General features: G+C 44.7%; 1 protein-coding gene across 2 annotated transcripts in view; it reads left to right on the top strand.

Annotated features, from left to right (window-relative positions):
• PRKCA (protein kinase C alpha) overlaps positions 1–17,076 on the top strand; it is a 342,829-nt gene that overhangs the window by 224,573 nt on the left and 101,180 nt on the right. For both annotated transcript variants that reach the window (XM_038757073.1, XM_038757072.1), the window contains exon 4: positions 12,871–12,982. In XM_038757073.1, coding sequence (XP_038613001.1) covers positions 12,871–12,982 — 112 coding nt within the window. The remainder of the gene's footprint in view (positions 1–12,870; positions 12,983–17,076) is intronic.

Below are 17,076 nucleotides of genomic sequence, written 5' to 3'. Positions count from 1 at the left end.
GAGGAAGGAAGGGGCTCAGTCTGGGAAGGCCTCCTGAAGGAGGTGAGCTCTTGGCAATGTTGCTCCATCTTCATGCCTCCTAAAGATGATTTCTTCCTTTGTCATTGGCAGGCATTGACTGCAAACGTTTGTCTGTGGGGTGTGATGAAACCGATCCAATAATCTGTTTTTAACGCCCAACTTCTCCTCTAAACTCCTGGTGGGCAGGGGTCAGTACATAGCAGAGATCAGTCGATAACCATCGTTAGATAAGAAGTATGGCATAGGGATAGGGCACGGGCCTGGGAGTCACAAGGTTTGCTGCCATTTGTCTGCTGCATGGGGTTAGGGCACAGGCCTGGGAGTCACAAGGTTTGCTGCCATTTGTCATCATCATCATCATCATCATCAATCGTATTTATTGAGCACTTACTGTGTGCAGAGCACTGTACTAAGCACTTGGGAAGTACAAGTTGGCAACATATAGAGACAGTCCCTACCCAACAGTGGGCTCACAGTCTAAAAGGGGGAGACTCTGTTGTAGTGTTACCCTCCTGAGTGTTTTGTACGGGGCTCTCCACAAAGCAAGCGAGCACTCAGTACATAGCAGAGATCAATCGATAACCATCGATAGATAAGCAGTATGGCATAGGGATAGGGCAGGGGCCTGGGAGTCACAAGGTTTGCTGCCATTTGTCTGCTGCATAGGGTTAGGGCAGGGGCCTGGGAGTCACAAGGTTTGCTGCCATTTGTCATCATCATCATCGTCAATCGTATTTATTGAGCGCTTAATGTGTGCAGAGCACTGCACTAAGCGCTTGGGAAGTACAAGTTGGCCACATATAGAGACAGTCCCTACCCGGCAGTGGGCTCACAGTCTAAAACGGGGAGACAGAGAACAAAACCAAACATACCAACAAAATAAAATAAATAGAATAGATATGTACAAGTAAAATAAATGAATAAATAAATAAGGTAATAAATATGCACTAACATATATACATATATACAGGTGCTGTGGGGAAGGGAAGGAGGCAAGATGGGGGGATGGAGAGGGGGACGAGAGGGAGAGGAAGGAAGGGGCTTAGTCTGGGAAGGCTTCCTGGAGGAGGTGAGCTCTTGGCAATGTTGCTCCATCCTCACGCCTCCTAAAGATGATTTCTTCCTTTGTCATTGGCAGGCATTGACTGCAAACGTTTGTCTGTGGGGTGTGATGAAACCAATCCAATAATCTGTTTTTAACGCCCAACTCCTCCTCTAAACTCCTGGTGGGCAGGGGTCCCATCGACCAACTCTGTTGGAGTGGACCCTCCCGAGCGTTTTGTACGGGGCTCTCCACAAAGCAAGCGAGTGTTCAGTACATAGCAGAGATCAATCGATAACCATCGATAGATAAGAAGTATGGCATAGGGATAGGGCATGGGCCTGGGAGTCACAAGGTTTGCTGCCATTTGTCATCATCATCATCATCAATCGTATTTATTGAGTGCTTACTGTACAAGTTGGCAACATATAGAGACAGTCCCTACCCAACAGTGGGCTCACAGTCTAAAAGGGGGAGACAGAGAACAGAGCCAAACATACTAACAAAATAAAATAAATAGACTAGATATGTACATGTAAAATAAATAAATAAATAGAGTAATAAATATGTACAAACATATATACATGTATACAGGTGCTGTGGGGAAGGGAAGGAGGCAAGATGGGGGGACGTAGAGGGGGACGAGGGGGAGAGGAAGGAAGGGGCTCAGTCTGGGAAGGCCTCCTGGAGGAGGTGAGCTCTTGGCAATGTTGCTCCATCTTCACACCTCCTAAAGATGATTTCTTCCTTTGTCATTGGCAGGCATTGACTGCAAACGTTTGTCTGTGGGGTGTGATGAAACCAATCCAATAATCTGTTTTTAACGCCCAACTCCTCCTCTAAACTCCTGGTGGGCAGGGGTCACATCGACCGACTCTGTTGGAGTGGACCCTGCCGAGCGTTTTGTAGGGGCTCTCCACAAAGCAACGAGCGCTCAGTACATAGCAGAGATCAATCGATAACCATCGATAGATAAGAAGTATGGCATAGGAATAGGACACGGGCCTGGGAGTCACAAGGTTTCCTGCCATTTGTTATCATCATCATCATCATCATCAATCGTATTTATTGAGCGCTTACTGTGTGCAGAGCACTGTACTAAGCGCTTGGGAAGTACAAGTTGGCAACATATAGAGAAAGTCCCTACCCAACAGTGGGCTCACAGTCTAAAAGGGGGAGACTCTGTTGTAGCGTTACCCTCCCGAGTGTTTTGTACGGGGCTCTCCACAAAGCAAGCGAGCGCTCAGTACATAGCAGAGATCAATCGATAACCATCGATAGATAAGAAGTATGGCATAGGGATAGGACACGGGCCTGGGAGTCACAAGGTTTGCTGCCATTTGTCTGCTGCATAGGGTTAGGGCCCGGGCCTGGGAGTCACAAGGTTTGCTGCCATTTGTCATCATCATCATCATCATCAATCGTATTTATTGAGCGCTTACTGTGTGCAGAGCACTCTACTAAGCGCTTGGGAAGTACAAGTTGGCAACATATAGAGACAGTCCCTACCCAACAGTGGGCTCACAGTCTAAAAGGGGGAGACAGAGAACAAAAACAAACATACTAACAAAATAAAATAAATAGAATAGGTATGCACAAATAAATAAATAAATAAATGAATAAATAAATAAATAAATAAATAGAGTAATAAATATGTACAAACATATATACATATATAGAGGTGCTGTGGGGAAGGGATGGAGGTAAGATGGGGGGATGGAGAGGGGGACGAGGGGGAGAGGAAGGAAGGGGCTCAGTCTGGGAAGGCCTCCTGGAGGAGGTGAGCTCTTGGCAATGTTGCTCCATCTTCATGCCTCCTAAAGATGATTTCTTCCTTTGTCATTGGCAGGCATTGACTGCAGACGTTTGTCCGTGGGGTGTGATGAAACCAATCCAATAGTCTGTTTTTAACGCCCAACTCCTCCTCTAAACTCCTTGTGGGCAGGGGTTAGTACATAGCAGAGATCAATAGATAACCATCGATAGATAAGAAGTATGGCATAGGGATAGGGCACGGGTCTGGGAGTCACAAGGTTTGCTGCCATTTGTCTGCTGCATGGGGTTAGGGCATGAGTCACAAGGTTTGCTGCCATTTGTCATCATCATCATCATCAGTCGTATTTATTGAGCACTTACTGTGTGCAGAACACTGTACTAAGCGCTTGGGAAGTTCAAGTTGGCAACATATAGAGACAGTCCCTACCCAACAGTGGGCTCACAGTCTAAAAGGGGGAAACTCTGTTGTAGTGTTACCCTCCCGAGTGTTTTGTACGGGGCTCTCCACAAAGCAAGCGAGCGCTCAGTACATAGCAGAGATCAATAGATAACCATCGATAGATAAGAAGTATGGCACAGGGATAGAGCACGGGTCTGGGAGTCACAAGGTTTGCTGCCATTTGTCTGCTGCATGGGGTTAGGGCACGGGCCTGGGAGTCACAAGTTTTGCTGCCTTTTGTCATCATCATCATCATCATTCGTATTTATTGAGCGCTTACTATGTGCAGAGCACTGCACTAAGCGCTTGGGAAGTACAAGTTGGCAACATATAGAGACAGTCCCTACCCAACAGTGGGCTCACAGTCTAGAAGGGGGAGACAGAGAACAAAACCAAACATACTAACAAAATAAAATAAATAGAATAGATATGTGCAAGTAAAATAAATAAATAAATAGAGTAATAAATATGTACAGACATATATACATCATCAATCGTATTTATTGAGCGCTTACTACGTGCAGAGCACTGTACTAAGCGCTTGGGAAGTACAAATTGGCAACATATAGAGACAGTCCCTACCCAAAAGTGGGCTCACAGTCTATACAGGTGCTGTGGGGAAGGGAAGGAGGCAAGATGAGGGGATGGAAAGGGGGACGAGGGGGAGAGGAAGGAAGGGGCTCAGTCTGGGAAGACCTCCTGGAGGAGGTGAGCTCTCATTAGGGCCTTGAAGGGAGGAAGAGAGCTAGCTTGGCGGATGGGCAGAGGGAGGGCATTCCAGGCCCGGGGGAGGACATGGGCTGGGGGTCGACGGCGGGACAAGCGAGAATGAGGTACGGTGAGGAGATTAGCGGCGGAGGAGTGGAGGGTGCGGGCTGGGCTGGAGAAGGAGAGAAGGGAGGTGAGGAAGGAGCGGGCGAGGTGATGGAGAGCCTTGAAGCCCAGGGTGAGGAGTTTCTGCCTGATGAGCAGATTGATTGGTAGCCACTGGAGATTTTTGAGGAGGGGAGTAACATGCCCAGAGCGTTTCTGGACAAAGACAATCCGGGCAGCAGCATGAAGTATGGATTGAAGTGGGGAGAGACACGAGGATGGGAGATCAGAGAGGAGGCTGATGCAGTAGTCCAGATGAGATAGGATGAGAGCTTGAACGAGCAGGGTAGCGGTTTGGATGGAGAGGAAAGGGCGGATCTTGGCAATGTTGTCAATTTGTCTGCTGCATGGGGTTAGGGCTGGGGCCTGGGACTCACAAGGTTTGGCTCAGTGGAAAGAGCCCCGGCTTTTGGAGTCAGAGGTCATGGGTTCAAATGCCGACTCCGCCACGTGCCTGCTGTGTGATCTTGGGCAAGTCACTTAATTTCTCTGAGCCTCAGTTACCTCATCTGTAAAATGGGGATTAAGACTGTGAACCCCACATGGGACAACCTGATCACTTTGTATCCCCCCCCCCCAGCGCTTAGAACAGTGCTTTGCACATAGTAAGCGCTTAACAAATGCCAACATTATTATTATTTGCTGCATGGGGACAGGGCAGGGGCCTGGGAGTCACAAGGTTTGCGGCCATTCTCAAATCGTGTTCATCCACTTTTCTCGTCGATACCTTGCACGGGCATTTGCGGCCATGAGTCATCATCATCATCATCAATCGTATTTATTGAGCGCTTACTATGTGCAGAGCACTGTACTAAGCGCTTGGGAAGTACAAATTGGCAACATATAGAGACAGTCCCTACCCAACAGTGGGCTCACAGTGTAAAAGGGGGAGACAGAGAACAAAACCAAACATACTAACAAAATAAAATAAATAGAATAGATATGTACAAGTAAAATAAATAAATAAATAAATAGAGTAATAAATATGTACAAACATATATCCATATATACAGGTGCTGTGGGGAAGGGAAGGAGGTAAGATGGGGGGATGGAGAGGGGGATGGAGAGGGGGATGGAGAGGGGGAGTCCTATTAGGTCCTATGAGTCCTATTAGGTGCAATCTGTCTGGGCTTCTTTATGATTTTGGAAACTTGGTCCTGTGAAAGAAAAGTTCTACAGTAAAATGTTATCTTGCTGAAGAAACTCCCGATTGATATGAGCCACGGTGACTTGAAAGTGTCTGCAGGGAAGTTGACCTTTGGAAATGCATTCCTGAAATTTAAATATTTATATATTTAGTTTTTACTTTGGCAGCCTAATTGTCTTTATATAAGTTTTTTCACTCTCTTCCTCCCTTCAAGGCCCTACTGAGAGTTCACCTCCTCCAGGAGGCCTTCCCAGACTGAGCCTCCTCCTTCCTCTCCCCCTACTCCCCCTCCCCGTCACCCCGCCTTACCTCCTTCCCTTCCCCACATCACAGTATATATGTTTGTACGTATTTATTACTCTATTTTACTTGTACGTATTCTATTTATTTTATTTTGTTAATATGTTTGGTTTTGTTCTCTGTCTCCCCCTTCTAGACTGTGAGCCCACTGTTAGGTAGAGACCGTCTCTATATGTTGCCAACTTGTACTTCCCAAGCGCTTAGTACAGTGCTCTGCACACAGTAAGCGCTCAATAAATATGATTGAATGAATGAATTTGTCTGCTGCATGACCTTGGGCCAGTCAAAAAGCCAATGTATCATCTGACTATTAATATCCACGGTGTCCCGGGAAGGGAGGTGGTTCCTTTAGAGGATGGACAAAAAGGGAATTGCCAGCCCAAAAATTATTTCATGTTTAGGAGCTGTACTAAGCGCTTAATTTCTGATTACTTAATTACTGATTTCCACCAATGGATAAATTGTTGTTATTAGTAGTCGTAGTAGTAGTAATAATACTGGTATTTGTTCAAGCACTTAGTACAGTGCTCTGCACACAGTAAGCGCTCAGTAAATACGATTGATTGATTGATTAATCAATCTGGCAGTCACTGTACTAAGTGCTGGGGTAGATACAAAACAAATCGGGCTGGACACCGTCCCTGTCCCCCATGGGGCTCACAGCGTCAATCCCCATTTTACAGGTGAGGTAGCTGAGACCCAGAGAAGAGTAATAATAATAATGATAGCAGTTATTAAGCGCTTATTATGGGCAAAGCACTGTTCTAAGCGCTGGGGAGGTTACAAGGTGATCAGGTTGTCCCACGGGGGGCTCACAGTCTTAATCCCCATTTTGCAGATGAAGTAACTGGGGCACAGAGAAGTTAAGTGACTTGCTCAGAGTCACACAGCTGACAATTGGTGGAGCAGGGATTTGAACCCATGACCTCTGACTCCAAAGCCCGGGCTCTTTCCACCGAGCCACGCTGCTTCTTTGCCCACGGCCACATAGCCGACAAGTCTGGAGCTAGGATTAGAAACACGACTCCCAGGTTTGGGCTCTAGCCACTATGCCATGCTGGTTAGTACAGTGCTCTGCACACAGTAAGCACTCAATAAATACGATTGATTGATTGATTGATTGATTTCAAGACAGCGTCGGTTCTTCTAGACTGTGAGCCCGCTGTTGGGTAGGGACCGTCTGTATATGTTGCCAACTTGTACTTCCCAAGCGCTTACTACAGTGCTCTGCACACAGTAAGCACTCAATAAATGCAATTGAATGAATGAATGAATGAATTGACAAATGCTGTAAGGCAGATGTGTAGAAGAAAATTAACGCTACAGGAAATACAAGCCGGATCCAAGGCAGGAAAATCGTTTTCAGCCCAGTTAATGTTCTTGAGACATACCGTTACTAAGAACAGATCCTAGTGAACATCTGCATCACCTCGTTGAGCTCTGATTTAGACAGGCAAAGAAAAAAATTTTTGTAGGCAGGAAATGGCAGAATTCCTTCTAGTGGATTAGGAAAATCAGTTCCATTTTCATGAACAGACCTAAACGGTATTCTGTTTCCCCCTAGAGGGTGTAAGGGATCATTCCCGGCTTTCAACCCCGGCTTGGCGGATTTACCACGATAGAAACTGAGATATGTAGGTGTTTCAAAGAAAAATCGTTCAATCGAGAAATTAAAGATGGAAAATATCAGTGCAATCTTTTGCCTGCAGTTGGATTGGCTAGTCCTACCGTTAAAGCCGGGGACAGCCCAGGATTTCACGTACCCCTCTTCTCCCGGGGATCATCTTTAAACTGACTAAAATTCAACGGCTCTGGACGTCTTGCTCAAGACAAACCCCTAAGAAAAGAGAAAGGAAGAATGAGGCAACAAGAGTGTTCCCTGACCCGCTGTTACTCAGTTGACAGACTCAGTTACTCAGGAAGCCAGAAATAGCCAGTACAGGTGTGCTGAAAGGACAGTTTAGACTGTGAGCCCCCTTTTAGACTGTGAGCCCCCTTTTAGACTGTGAGCCCACTGTTGGGTAGGGACTGTCTCTATATGTTGCCAACTTGTACTTCCCAAGCGCTTAGTACAGTGCTCTGCACACAGTAAGCGCTCAATAAATACAATTGATGATGATGATGATGATGATGATGATGACAGTTCCAGCGAGTAAGCTCTGCCTGACGCACTTGTCAGTTGTGTGACTTTGGGCAAGTCACTTAACTTCTCTGGGCCTCAGTTATACCTCATCTGTAAAATGGGGATAAAGACTGTAAGCCCCCTGTGGGACAACCTGATCACCTTGTATACCCCCAGCGCTTACTCTATTTATTTATTTTACTTGTACATATCTATTCTATTTATTTTATTTTGTTAGCATGTTTGGTTTTGTTCTCTGTCTCCCCCTTTTAGACTGTGAGCCCACTGTTGAGTAGGGACTGTCTCTATATGTTGCCAACTTGTACTTCCCAAGCACTTAGTACAGTGCTCTGCACACAGTAAGTGCTCAATAAATACGATTGATTGATTGATTGCACATAGAAAGCGCTTAATAAATGCCATTGCAAATGAGTAAGCCCGTCAGTACTGGATGGGAAATCTGAGCCATATATCTTGGGGCCTCCCTTGCTAGTGCAGTGTTGTCAGTTAAAAATCATTGATACTTTCCAAGAACACTGACACAAACACGCAGACGAGCTGGATACATTCGAACTGACATTTTTAAATGCCAACAATTTTGGCATTTCTCTCTGGGTCCAAAAATGAAAAGAATGCATTCATTTGGAAGAAAGAACCCACAGGCCTGCAATTCTAAATAGCAGGAACCTCCTTTTATCATTGATTTTTTTTTCCCCTCAAAGGCAGTTCTATTCTCCTTGGCAATTAAACCAGCGATGCACATGTACCATCTGAAAGAAACGGGGCGAAACAAGCACTAACGATGTGTCTCTTCTTTCAGCTCATCTTCTGAACTCCGAACTGCCTTTTTCAAGTAGACGTGTTGGTCTTCGGGGAAGAGTAGCCCCAGGCGATTGTTGCCAAAATTTCTCTCTGTGGTTCTGTCGATCGGACGGCGCCATCCGTTCATCTTCTTCCACTGGACAGCCCCAGCTGGCAGTGTCTTAGTTGACGCTGCCAGTCACTTCCTCGAAGCGTTTCCCAGCCCTGAACTTCAGCCGTATCTTGGAAATGTCTCTGGCCCCAAGAGCTGGTAGCCTTGGATCGGTTCTCTGCTTCCGATGGTATTTTGCCACTTAGTGCTTTAGCACAACTAAATAAACCATGCATTTTGCAGCTGCGCTCAGCACATTTGAAAAATTCAGGAATGTTCATCATCACGGCCGGGTGCTTCCTATGTGCACTGGGCCAGGTCAGGCACAGTTTTGCATACCACTGGGTCATTCCCGCTCTAAGAGGACACACTCTAATCAGTGTAGCCGTAACAGTCATTAGGCTGAGGAATATTTGGACACTTGAAAATTGCTCTTAGAAGGCTGGGTGGCCTCTGCCATTTGGGAAGCATTAATTTAGGTCTTGTTTTACTGATTTTGCTAGCTCTTTTCTTTTTCTCCTCCTACTTCCTTGTACTCTGCACCCACACACCGCATGCCTGGAAAGTCTACTCCCACAGAAGGAATCGACGACATTCCAGCCAGTAAATTCTGCTGTATTTCTTCTCCATACAGCAGAGAAAGCCAAGCTGTCCATAGTAATAGAAGGCAGCAGAGCAGAAAGAAGCTAGTCTTCTGGCCCGTGTTCCCTGGTACCAAGGTTGTTCTTGGGGCTCCCGTAAACGGATCCCAGTCCCACCTCCCTTCAGAATTCAGAATCTGCAATGTTTAAAGAGCCAAGGTTCACTTTCCTTTCCCGAAGATTTTTGTTGTCTACCGAGAGATCCAACAGATGGTTTTGCAATGATTAAATCAAATGCTGTTAGATGCCAATTCTTAGAGATAGTGGGTCTTGGTAGGACTGTGGGGACATGTAGGGAATCTGCATATTTTCCTGGGAGATCATTTACATTTGAGCATTCTCTAGACAGAAAATGAAAAATCACCGGCAGGTGAGTTCAAGACTTGAATTAGAAATCTTTTATTTCTTTTCGGAAGGAAAACTAAGGTGCTTCAACACTCATTCACTCCTGCTCAATCTGTGTCTGCCCCATTTGCCCCAAGCATTTCCTCGACTGCCCTAGCTAAATGTTTCTGTCTTCTTTTGTAAAAGGTTAAACATCAATGTCAGGTGTAAACTTTCTCGGTGGTGTATTTAACTGCTCCTTAATAAGGAGCTGTCAGTTTAGGAGTGGGGAAAAAATGTTTTATAGATTGTATTGTACCAAAAAATTGTATCAGCTATTTAGTAGTGATGTTGCCTGCATTGGCTCCCTAGAGGGTGATCGGTGCAGTAGTTATTCAAACAATCTCATTAACACTGCCAGATCAAGCCCTTCCACTGCATAGAGTCGTTAAATTCTTAAGGATCGCTATTGGCCAAAAGATCTCCAGTACTATTTTTTTTTTTATTTCCCCATTTAAGTCTCGGGCAATTTAGCATCTTTCTAACCAAAACCCACTGTACCAGTTTGCTCCAAATCAGCATTTGCAATATTAACAGCTTGTTGGAAATTTGGAATCTTCTAAAACTGTCTGTTTTGATCAGCTACCCTGTAAAATGCATATTCTGCGTCCCAAAGGAATGAGTTATTTCATTTGAATTGGCTAATACTTTGCTCAGGGGAGGAAAGGCAGGAGGACATCAAGGGAAAGGGTTGGAAAAGAGGGGAAGTGAAGAGAAAAGGAGATGGTTATCTAAGGAGAAGGTATATCACAAAAAGGGACACAGGGATAGAGGGGAAATGGGAGGAAAAAAGGGGTTTCTTACCTATGAGCGAGGAGGCAGGGGAGGAGATGGGAATGGGAAAGGGTCAAGGGAGGGCAGACCAGCAACCAGAAAATATTTATGCCACAAGTGAGTACTGTGTAGTGACTACAGGGCATAGTAGAGTGCTTTGCATGTTGTCTGCCCTTAACGATTGTTTGTAGTAAAAATCATTAGAAAATATTGTTCCTCAGCTTCATGTGTATGGCTTATTTCCCATGATAAACTGCTTCCAATGTCCATTTAAGCATGGTTTTAATCATCCATCTCCAAATCCTGTTATGTACACTCTATTAAACATGAATGCTCTTTCGGAGGTTACTTTACCATTTGTTGCCCTTTTCCAGTAGTAGTTGCGGCTAGAGGCGGGGGGTCAGGGGGGAGGAAGCAAGTATAAGCAAAGAAGGCTGTGAGCCCACTGTTGGGTAGGGACTCTCTCTATATGTTGCCAATTTGTACTTCCCAAGCGCTTAGTACAGTGCTGTGCACACAGTAAGCGCTCAATAAATACGATTGATGATGATGATGATAGCAGAAACCATCCATTATTAAGTCATGGCAGTCCTTGACAGTATTGCTTCCTAATCCAAACTGGATTGCTAAAATCCAGGCAGAAAAATTTGGCAAGCCCATGTCCTTCCTTTGGGAAAGTAGAAAGGAAGAACAGTTTCAAAAGACTCGGTTTCTGCCTCAAGGAACTAGTGGAGAAAGATGGGATGAGTCCAAATCTACTTTATGTCTAATTCTGTATCTGGGAAAGTAACTGAGTCTCAAAAGATAAAGGAAAACTAAAAGTGTAATCTGAAATATATTACATTTCATGTGTGTGGTTTTATAAAGAACTGAAGAAATGTTCATGAAAATGTGCAAAGTGAAAGTGTTATCAGAGGCATAGAGTCAATGAGAAATGGAGAATAGATTTTCAGATTATCACTGAGCCCTTACAGTGGACAGAGTACTGTACTAAATGCTTATAATAGTTGTGGAATCTAAGTGATTATTATGTGCCAAGCACTGTACTAAGCACTGGGGTAATAATAATAATAATGGCATTTATTAAGTGCTTACTATGTGCAAAGCACTGTTCTTAGCGCTGGGGAAGGTACAAGGTGATCAGGTTGTCCCACGGGGGGCTCACAGTCTTAATCCCCATTTTACAGATGAGGTAACTGAAGCACAGAGAAGTTAAGTAACTTGCCCAAAGTCACACAGCTGACAATTGCCAGAGCTGGGATTTGAACCCATGACCTCTGACTCCAAAGCCCATGCTCTTTCTACTGAGCCAGTGTAGCCAGGTGGGATACAATCCCCGCCCCATATTAGGCTCACAGTCTAAGTAGGAGGGAGAACAGGTCTTGAATCCCCTATTTACAGATGAGGAAACCGAAGCTCATGAGAGGTTAAGTAACTTGCCCAAGGACACACAGCAGGCAGGTCAACCACATCCTCTGACTCTCAGGCTTGGGCTGTTTCCACTAGGCCATACTGTTTCTATCTAACTTTTCAATTTATTTTTGAAATGTTTTGATCAATCTTTTTAAAAAGTAATGAGAATAATAATAACCTTTATTATTATTATCATTTATAATCATGTCTTTGGTGACATGCTTGGTTACCTCTCTTTCTTTTTCTGCCTTTCTCTGGACGGGGAGTGTTTATTTTCTGTGCCTACATATAGCATGACCAGAATCAAGTGGGGTAAAACCGGGGAAGATTTCAGAACAAGGTGGATTTTTTGCAGTTGCTTGGAGGGGAGAATATGGCTCGGTAAAGGGAGAATAGTCCAGTTAATGGAGCAGTGTCATCTAGTGTTGCCAATTTGTACTTCCCAAGCGCTTAGTACAGTGCTCTGCACATAGTAAGCGCTCAATAAATACGATTGATGATGATGATGATCTAGTGGATAAAACACGGGGCTGGAAGTCAGAGGACCTGGATTCGAATCCCAGCTCCACCACCTGTATGCTGTGTGAGCTTGGGCAAGTCACTTAATTTCTCTGTGCCTCAGTTCTCATCTGAAAAACGGGGATTAAGACTGTGAGCTCTATGTGGGACACGAACTGCGTCCAACCTGATTAGCTTCTATCTACCCCAGTGCCTGGCACATAGTAGGTGCTTAACAATTACCTTAAAAACCGAAAATAGCACAGCATTGGCTCAAAGATGGGAGAGACAGAGCTGCATTTCTGTTATATGGACATGGAAAGTAACACTTGTGGATTCATTGACTGAAGAAAGAAAAATATAGTTACTTTATTAAGTACTAATATTAACAGAATTTATCAACTTCCTAATCCAGCCTGCTTAGGACCTGGATCAAAGAGGACACAGTCTCGCTTCTCAAGATTTTACAATCGAATGGAGGAAGTTTATCATCTAAATCTAATCTTTCATCTTCTTCTCTTTGATAGGACCCTAGAAGCAAGCACAAATTTAAAATCCACACGTATGGAAGCCCCACGTTCTGCGATCACTGTGGGTCACTGCTCTACGGACTTATCCATCAGGGGATGAAATGTGACAGTAAGTAAGTTTTTCCTTTCAGACTAAAATCGCCAACTAAATAACGAATGGAATTGCAGCACAGCACAGTCTGAAACTTCTGAAGAAGATATTTTTGAATTGCTGGTGGCTGTAGGAATTTGCCCAGCAAAATCTGAAAGTTGGCATCCCGAAATGAGATGTTAATAACAATAGGATCATGCTTGGATGCATGCACTTTGTGAGCAATTGAAGCGATATTGTTTTTGCCATCTGATGAAAGGCATAGGACATCATGGATACACAATATCTTCAAGAAAGTGTTTGGTAAACTCAAAGTTTGTGAGGTTGCTTTTTTTAATCCCCCTTTTAGCCACACAGTTAGTTGGGCCCATAATTTTATTCCCTGGATACTTTCCTTCTCATAAAGGTCTGTTTGTTTATGGGGTGGGCTAGAGTCGATCGATCATTCAATCAGTCAATGGTATGTTTTGAAGGCTTACTGTGTGCAGAGCACTGTACTAAGCACTTGGAAGAGTACAATGCAACAGAGTTGGTAGACATATTCCCTACCCCCAAGGAGTGAAGGAAGCCTGAAATCAGTCAGTAGCATTTATTGAGCACTTGCTGAGTGCAAAGCACTATACTAAGCACTTGGGCGAGCAGTCAAGTAGACACATTTCCTCCCCACAAGGTGCTTACAGCCTAAAGGGGGAGATATATGTTCGTATAAACAAAGAAATTATGGCTATATACATAAATAATGTGGGACTGAAGGTGGGTGAATATAAAAGATTAAGGATTCAAATGCTAAAGGAAGGAGCCTGGCCCAAGAGTCAGAGGACCTGGGTTCTAATCCCATCTCCGGTTGTCTGTTGTGTGACCTTGAGCAAGTCCCTTCACTTCTCTTTGCCCCGGTTACCTCATCTGTAAAATGGGGATTAAGACTGTGAGTCCTGCGAGGGACAGGGACTGTGTCCAACCCGATTGTCTGTCATCTACCCCAACGCTAACTGGAACAGAGTAAACACTGAACAAATACCACAAGAAAGAGTACATGCTAATTCATAATTTAAGGAGGTTCAGGCAAGTGATCGTTCCCATTATAGGCTAGGATGGACGTGGGTATTTGCTCCCGAACCATCCTTCATTTCAGTCATGTGTTCTAAGTAGAAATCTGCATAGACGTGGGTCAGCACACAGGTCCTCAATCAATCAATCAATCAATCGTATGTGTTGAGTGCTTACTGTGTGCAGAGCACTGTACTAAGCGCTGGGGAAGTACCAGTTGGCAACAATAGAGACGGTCCCTACCCAACAGCGGGCTCACAGTCTCAAGGCTTGAGGGGGTCTAATCTGGGTCTACCAACTCTATTGCCCTCTCCCAGGCGCCTGGTACAGTGCTCTGCACACAGCAAGTGCTCAATAAATACCATCGATTGACTGATTGGTCAGAGCCAAGCCCCACCGCTTTGATGTCCTCTTTCTCCCATCTTCCTGTTCAGAGCCAGGGATGCGTTCAACGCAGCGGGTCTTTAGCCTGGGGAACAGCCTCATGCATGTAAAAATGCAACTTGCAAGCCAGAGAGCATTCTTCAGAGTGAGGGCCAGGATCAATCAATCAATCAATCGTATTTATTGAGCGCTTACTGTGTGCAGAGCACTGAACTAAGCACTTGGGAAGTACAAGTCGGCAACACATAGAGACAGTCCCTACCCAACAGTGGGAATGTCATTCATTCATTCAGTCATATTTATTGCGTGCTTATTGTGTGCAGAGCACTGTACTAAGGCTTAGGAGAGTACACTATAACAATAAACAGCCACAGTCCCTGCCCACAAGGGGCTTCCTGTCTAGAGGGGGAGACAGATTTAGTCTTTATAAATATTTATATTTATGAATATAAAAAAATCAGTTACAGATAGGGCTTCACCTGCCCCCATTGGCCCCAGCCGGACCTGGACGTGGTGTCCTAGGAAGCAGGCTAGCCACAAATCCCAAGCTGGGCTCCAGCTCATTTCCTGGAAAAGGTTAATAAACCTTAGTTTAGAAAATGGAAATTAGGGGGAAATTCTCTTCCCTCCACTAATGCTGCAGTTTAATTTAAACCAAAGTATTTTGTGCTTTTAATCCAATCTGGGTGTGAAATGTAGTACGTGTCCTTGGATATTTAAATATTATTATTTCTGAGAAAATAAACATGACTTGGGGGATAAACAATTCTTTATTTGTTGGCATTTTGTGTGAGAGGCTGGATGAGGTTGAAAAAGATCTTTCATCAGTTCAATCCCAGAAGACAGAAACTCTGAAAAGTATTATTTGTGAGGTAGTTGAAATGCCAGGCCCTGTTAACCCGCTACGTTCCCTGTCCTTATTGGTGTGCAGGAAGATCGAAGACCCATACTTCCCCACGCACCTGAATATCCAATGAAACCTAGTCTGGTTTTCTAGGTAATAATAACAATAATTGTTTTATTTTAAATGCTTATTCTGTGCCAGGGACTTCGCTAGGCAGTGGGGAGATACAAGGTGATTGGATTGGACGCAATCCCTGTCCCTCATGGAGCTCACAGTCATCATCATCATCATCAATCGTATTTATTGAGCGCTTACTATGTGCAGAGCCCTGTACTAAGTCCCTAGTCCCTATTAGTCCCTATTTTATAGACGAGGTGCAGAGAAGTGAAGTGAGTTGCCCAAGGTCACACAGCAGAGAAGTGGTGGAGCCCGAATTAGAACCCAGGTCCTCTGACCACCAGACTCGTGCTCTTTCCACTAGGCCACGCTGCTTCTTGGTGATCTCAAATGAGTGTAATAATAATAAATAATGATGACATTTGTTAAGCACTTACTATGTGCAAAGCGTGGCTCAGTGGAAAAAGCACGGGCTTTGGAGTCAGAGGTCATGGGTTCAAATCCCGGCTCCACCACTTGTCAACTGTGTGACTTTGGGCAAGTCACTTAACTTCTCTGGGCCTCAGTTCCCTCATCTGTAAAATGGGGATGAAGACTGTGAGCCCCACGTGGGACAACCTGATCACCTTGTAAATTCCCCAGCGCTTAGAACAGTGCTCTGCACATAGTAAGCGCTTAATAAATGCCATTATTAATTAATTAATTAAAGCACTGTTCTAAGCGCTGGAGGCGATACACGATGATCAGGTTGTCCCACGTGGGGCTCACAGTCAATCCCCATTTTACAGATGAGGTAACTGAGGCTCAGAGAAGTTAAGTGACTTGCCCGAGGTCACACAGCAGACATGCGGCGGAGCTGGGATTCGAACCCATGACCTCTGACTCCAAAGCCCGGGCTCTTTCCACTGAGCCACGCTGCTTCCTAAGTGAAGTATTCCTTCACTACAGCTCTAAGCTTAGTGTTTGATGTTGCTTTCCACCATCCGGAGTCGCCTTAAGGGGTGAGCTCTCAAACTGGGCTTCCAAGCAGGGAGGTCTCAGGGAAATTTCCGAGAGGATGGTGCAGACTAGAGCTGGAGGGACGCAGAGGGAGCAGCAGTGGAAACATGTCCTCTCCGAGCAAATCTTAGCCAGTCACCTTCTCCTTCTGCATGTAACTCCTAGCATTCCCCCTCCATCTGCCTTCACTGTGCAATTTGCCACTTGCCCAAGAGAGAAGGGTCCTGGGTGAGACACAGGGAATTGGAGAAAACTTCCTGAGGCCTAAGGGGTTGCAAGAAGGAAAAGTGTTTCCCCGCTGATCAGGTGTTTCACTCTGCCTGAATATAGCAAAGTACGAACATCCCCACTGACTTGAAACTTAAGGCTTTCCCTCCCCGCGTGCCATTTTGTATTGTGTGACCAAGCACAAATCGTTTCCTTTAGGTGGCCTACCAGTTTGTGCTATTGTGCCTAAATGTAGCCAAGCCTAAGTATTTCACTTATAAGTACCTGCTACAGCAGTCAAAGTCTAAATGTAGAAGTGATATTAGGAATCCATTCACGTCTTAGTTGTCCTCAAGTCAAAACCATAATCTGGCTCAATAGCTATATGTTTTGCTTTAATTCAGGGCCCTTCAAGCAAAGGGAAAAGCACTTTTCATCTAGGTTAGAGGGTATTCAAGAATTGGCTTGTTTCACTAGTCTTTAGTCATAATGTTGTTCATATAATAATAATAAT

The sequence above is a fragment of the Tachyglossus aculeatus genome, chromosome 15 (genome assembly GCF_015852505.1).
Source record: "Tachyglossus aculeatus isolate mTacAcu1 chromosome 15, mTacAcu1.pri, whole genome shotgun sequence".
Classification (NCBI taxonomy): domain Eukaryota; kingdom Metazoa; phylum Chordata; class Mammalia; order Monotremata; family Tachyglossidae; genus Tachyglossus; species Tachyglossus aculeatus.
The sequence above is the reverse complement of the archived record's forward strand: the minus strand, read 5'-3'. Positions and strand labels throughout refer to the sequence as shown.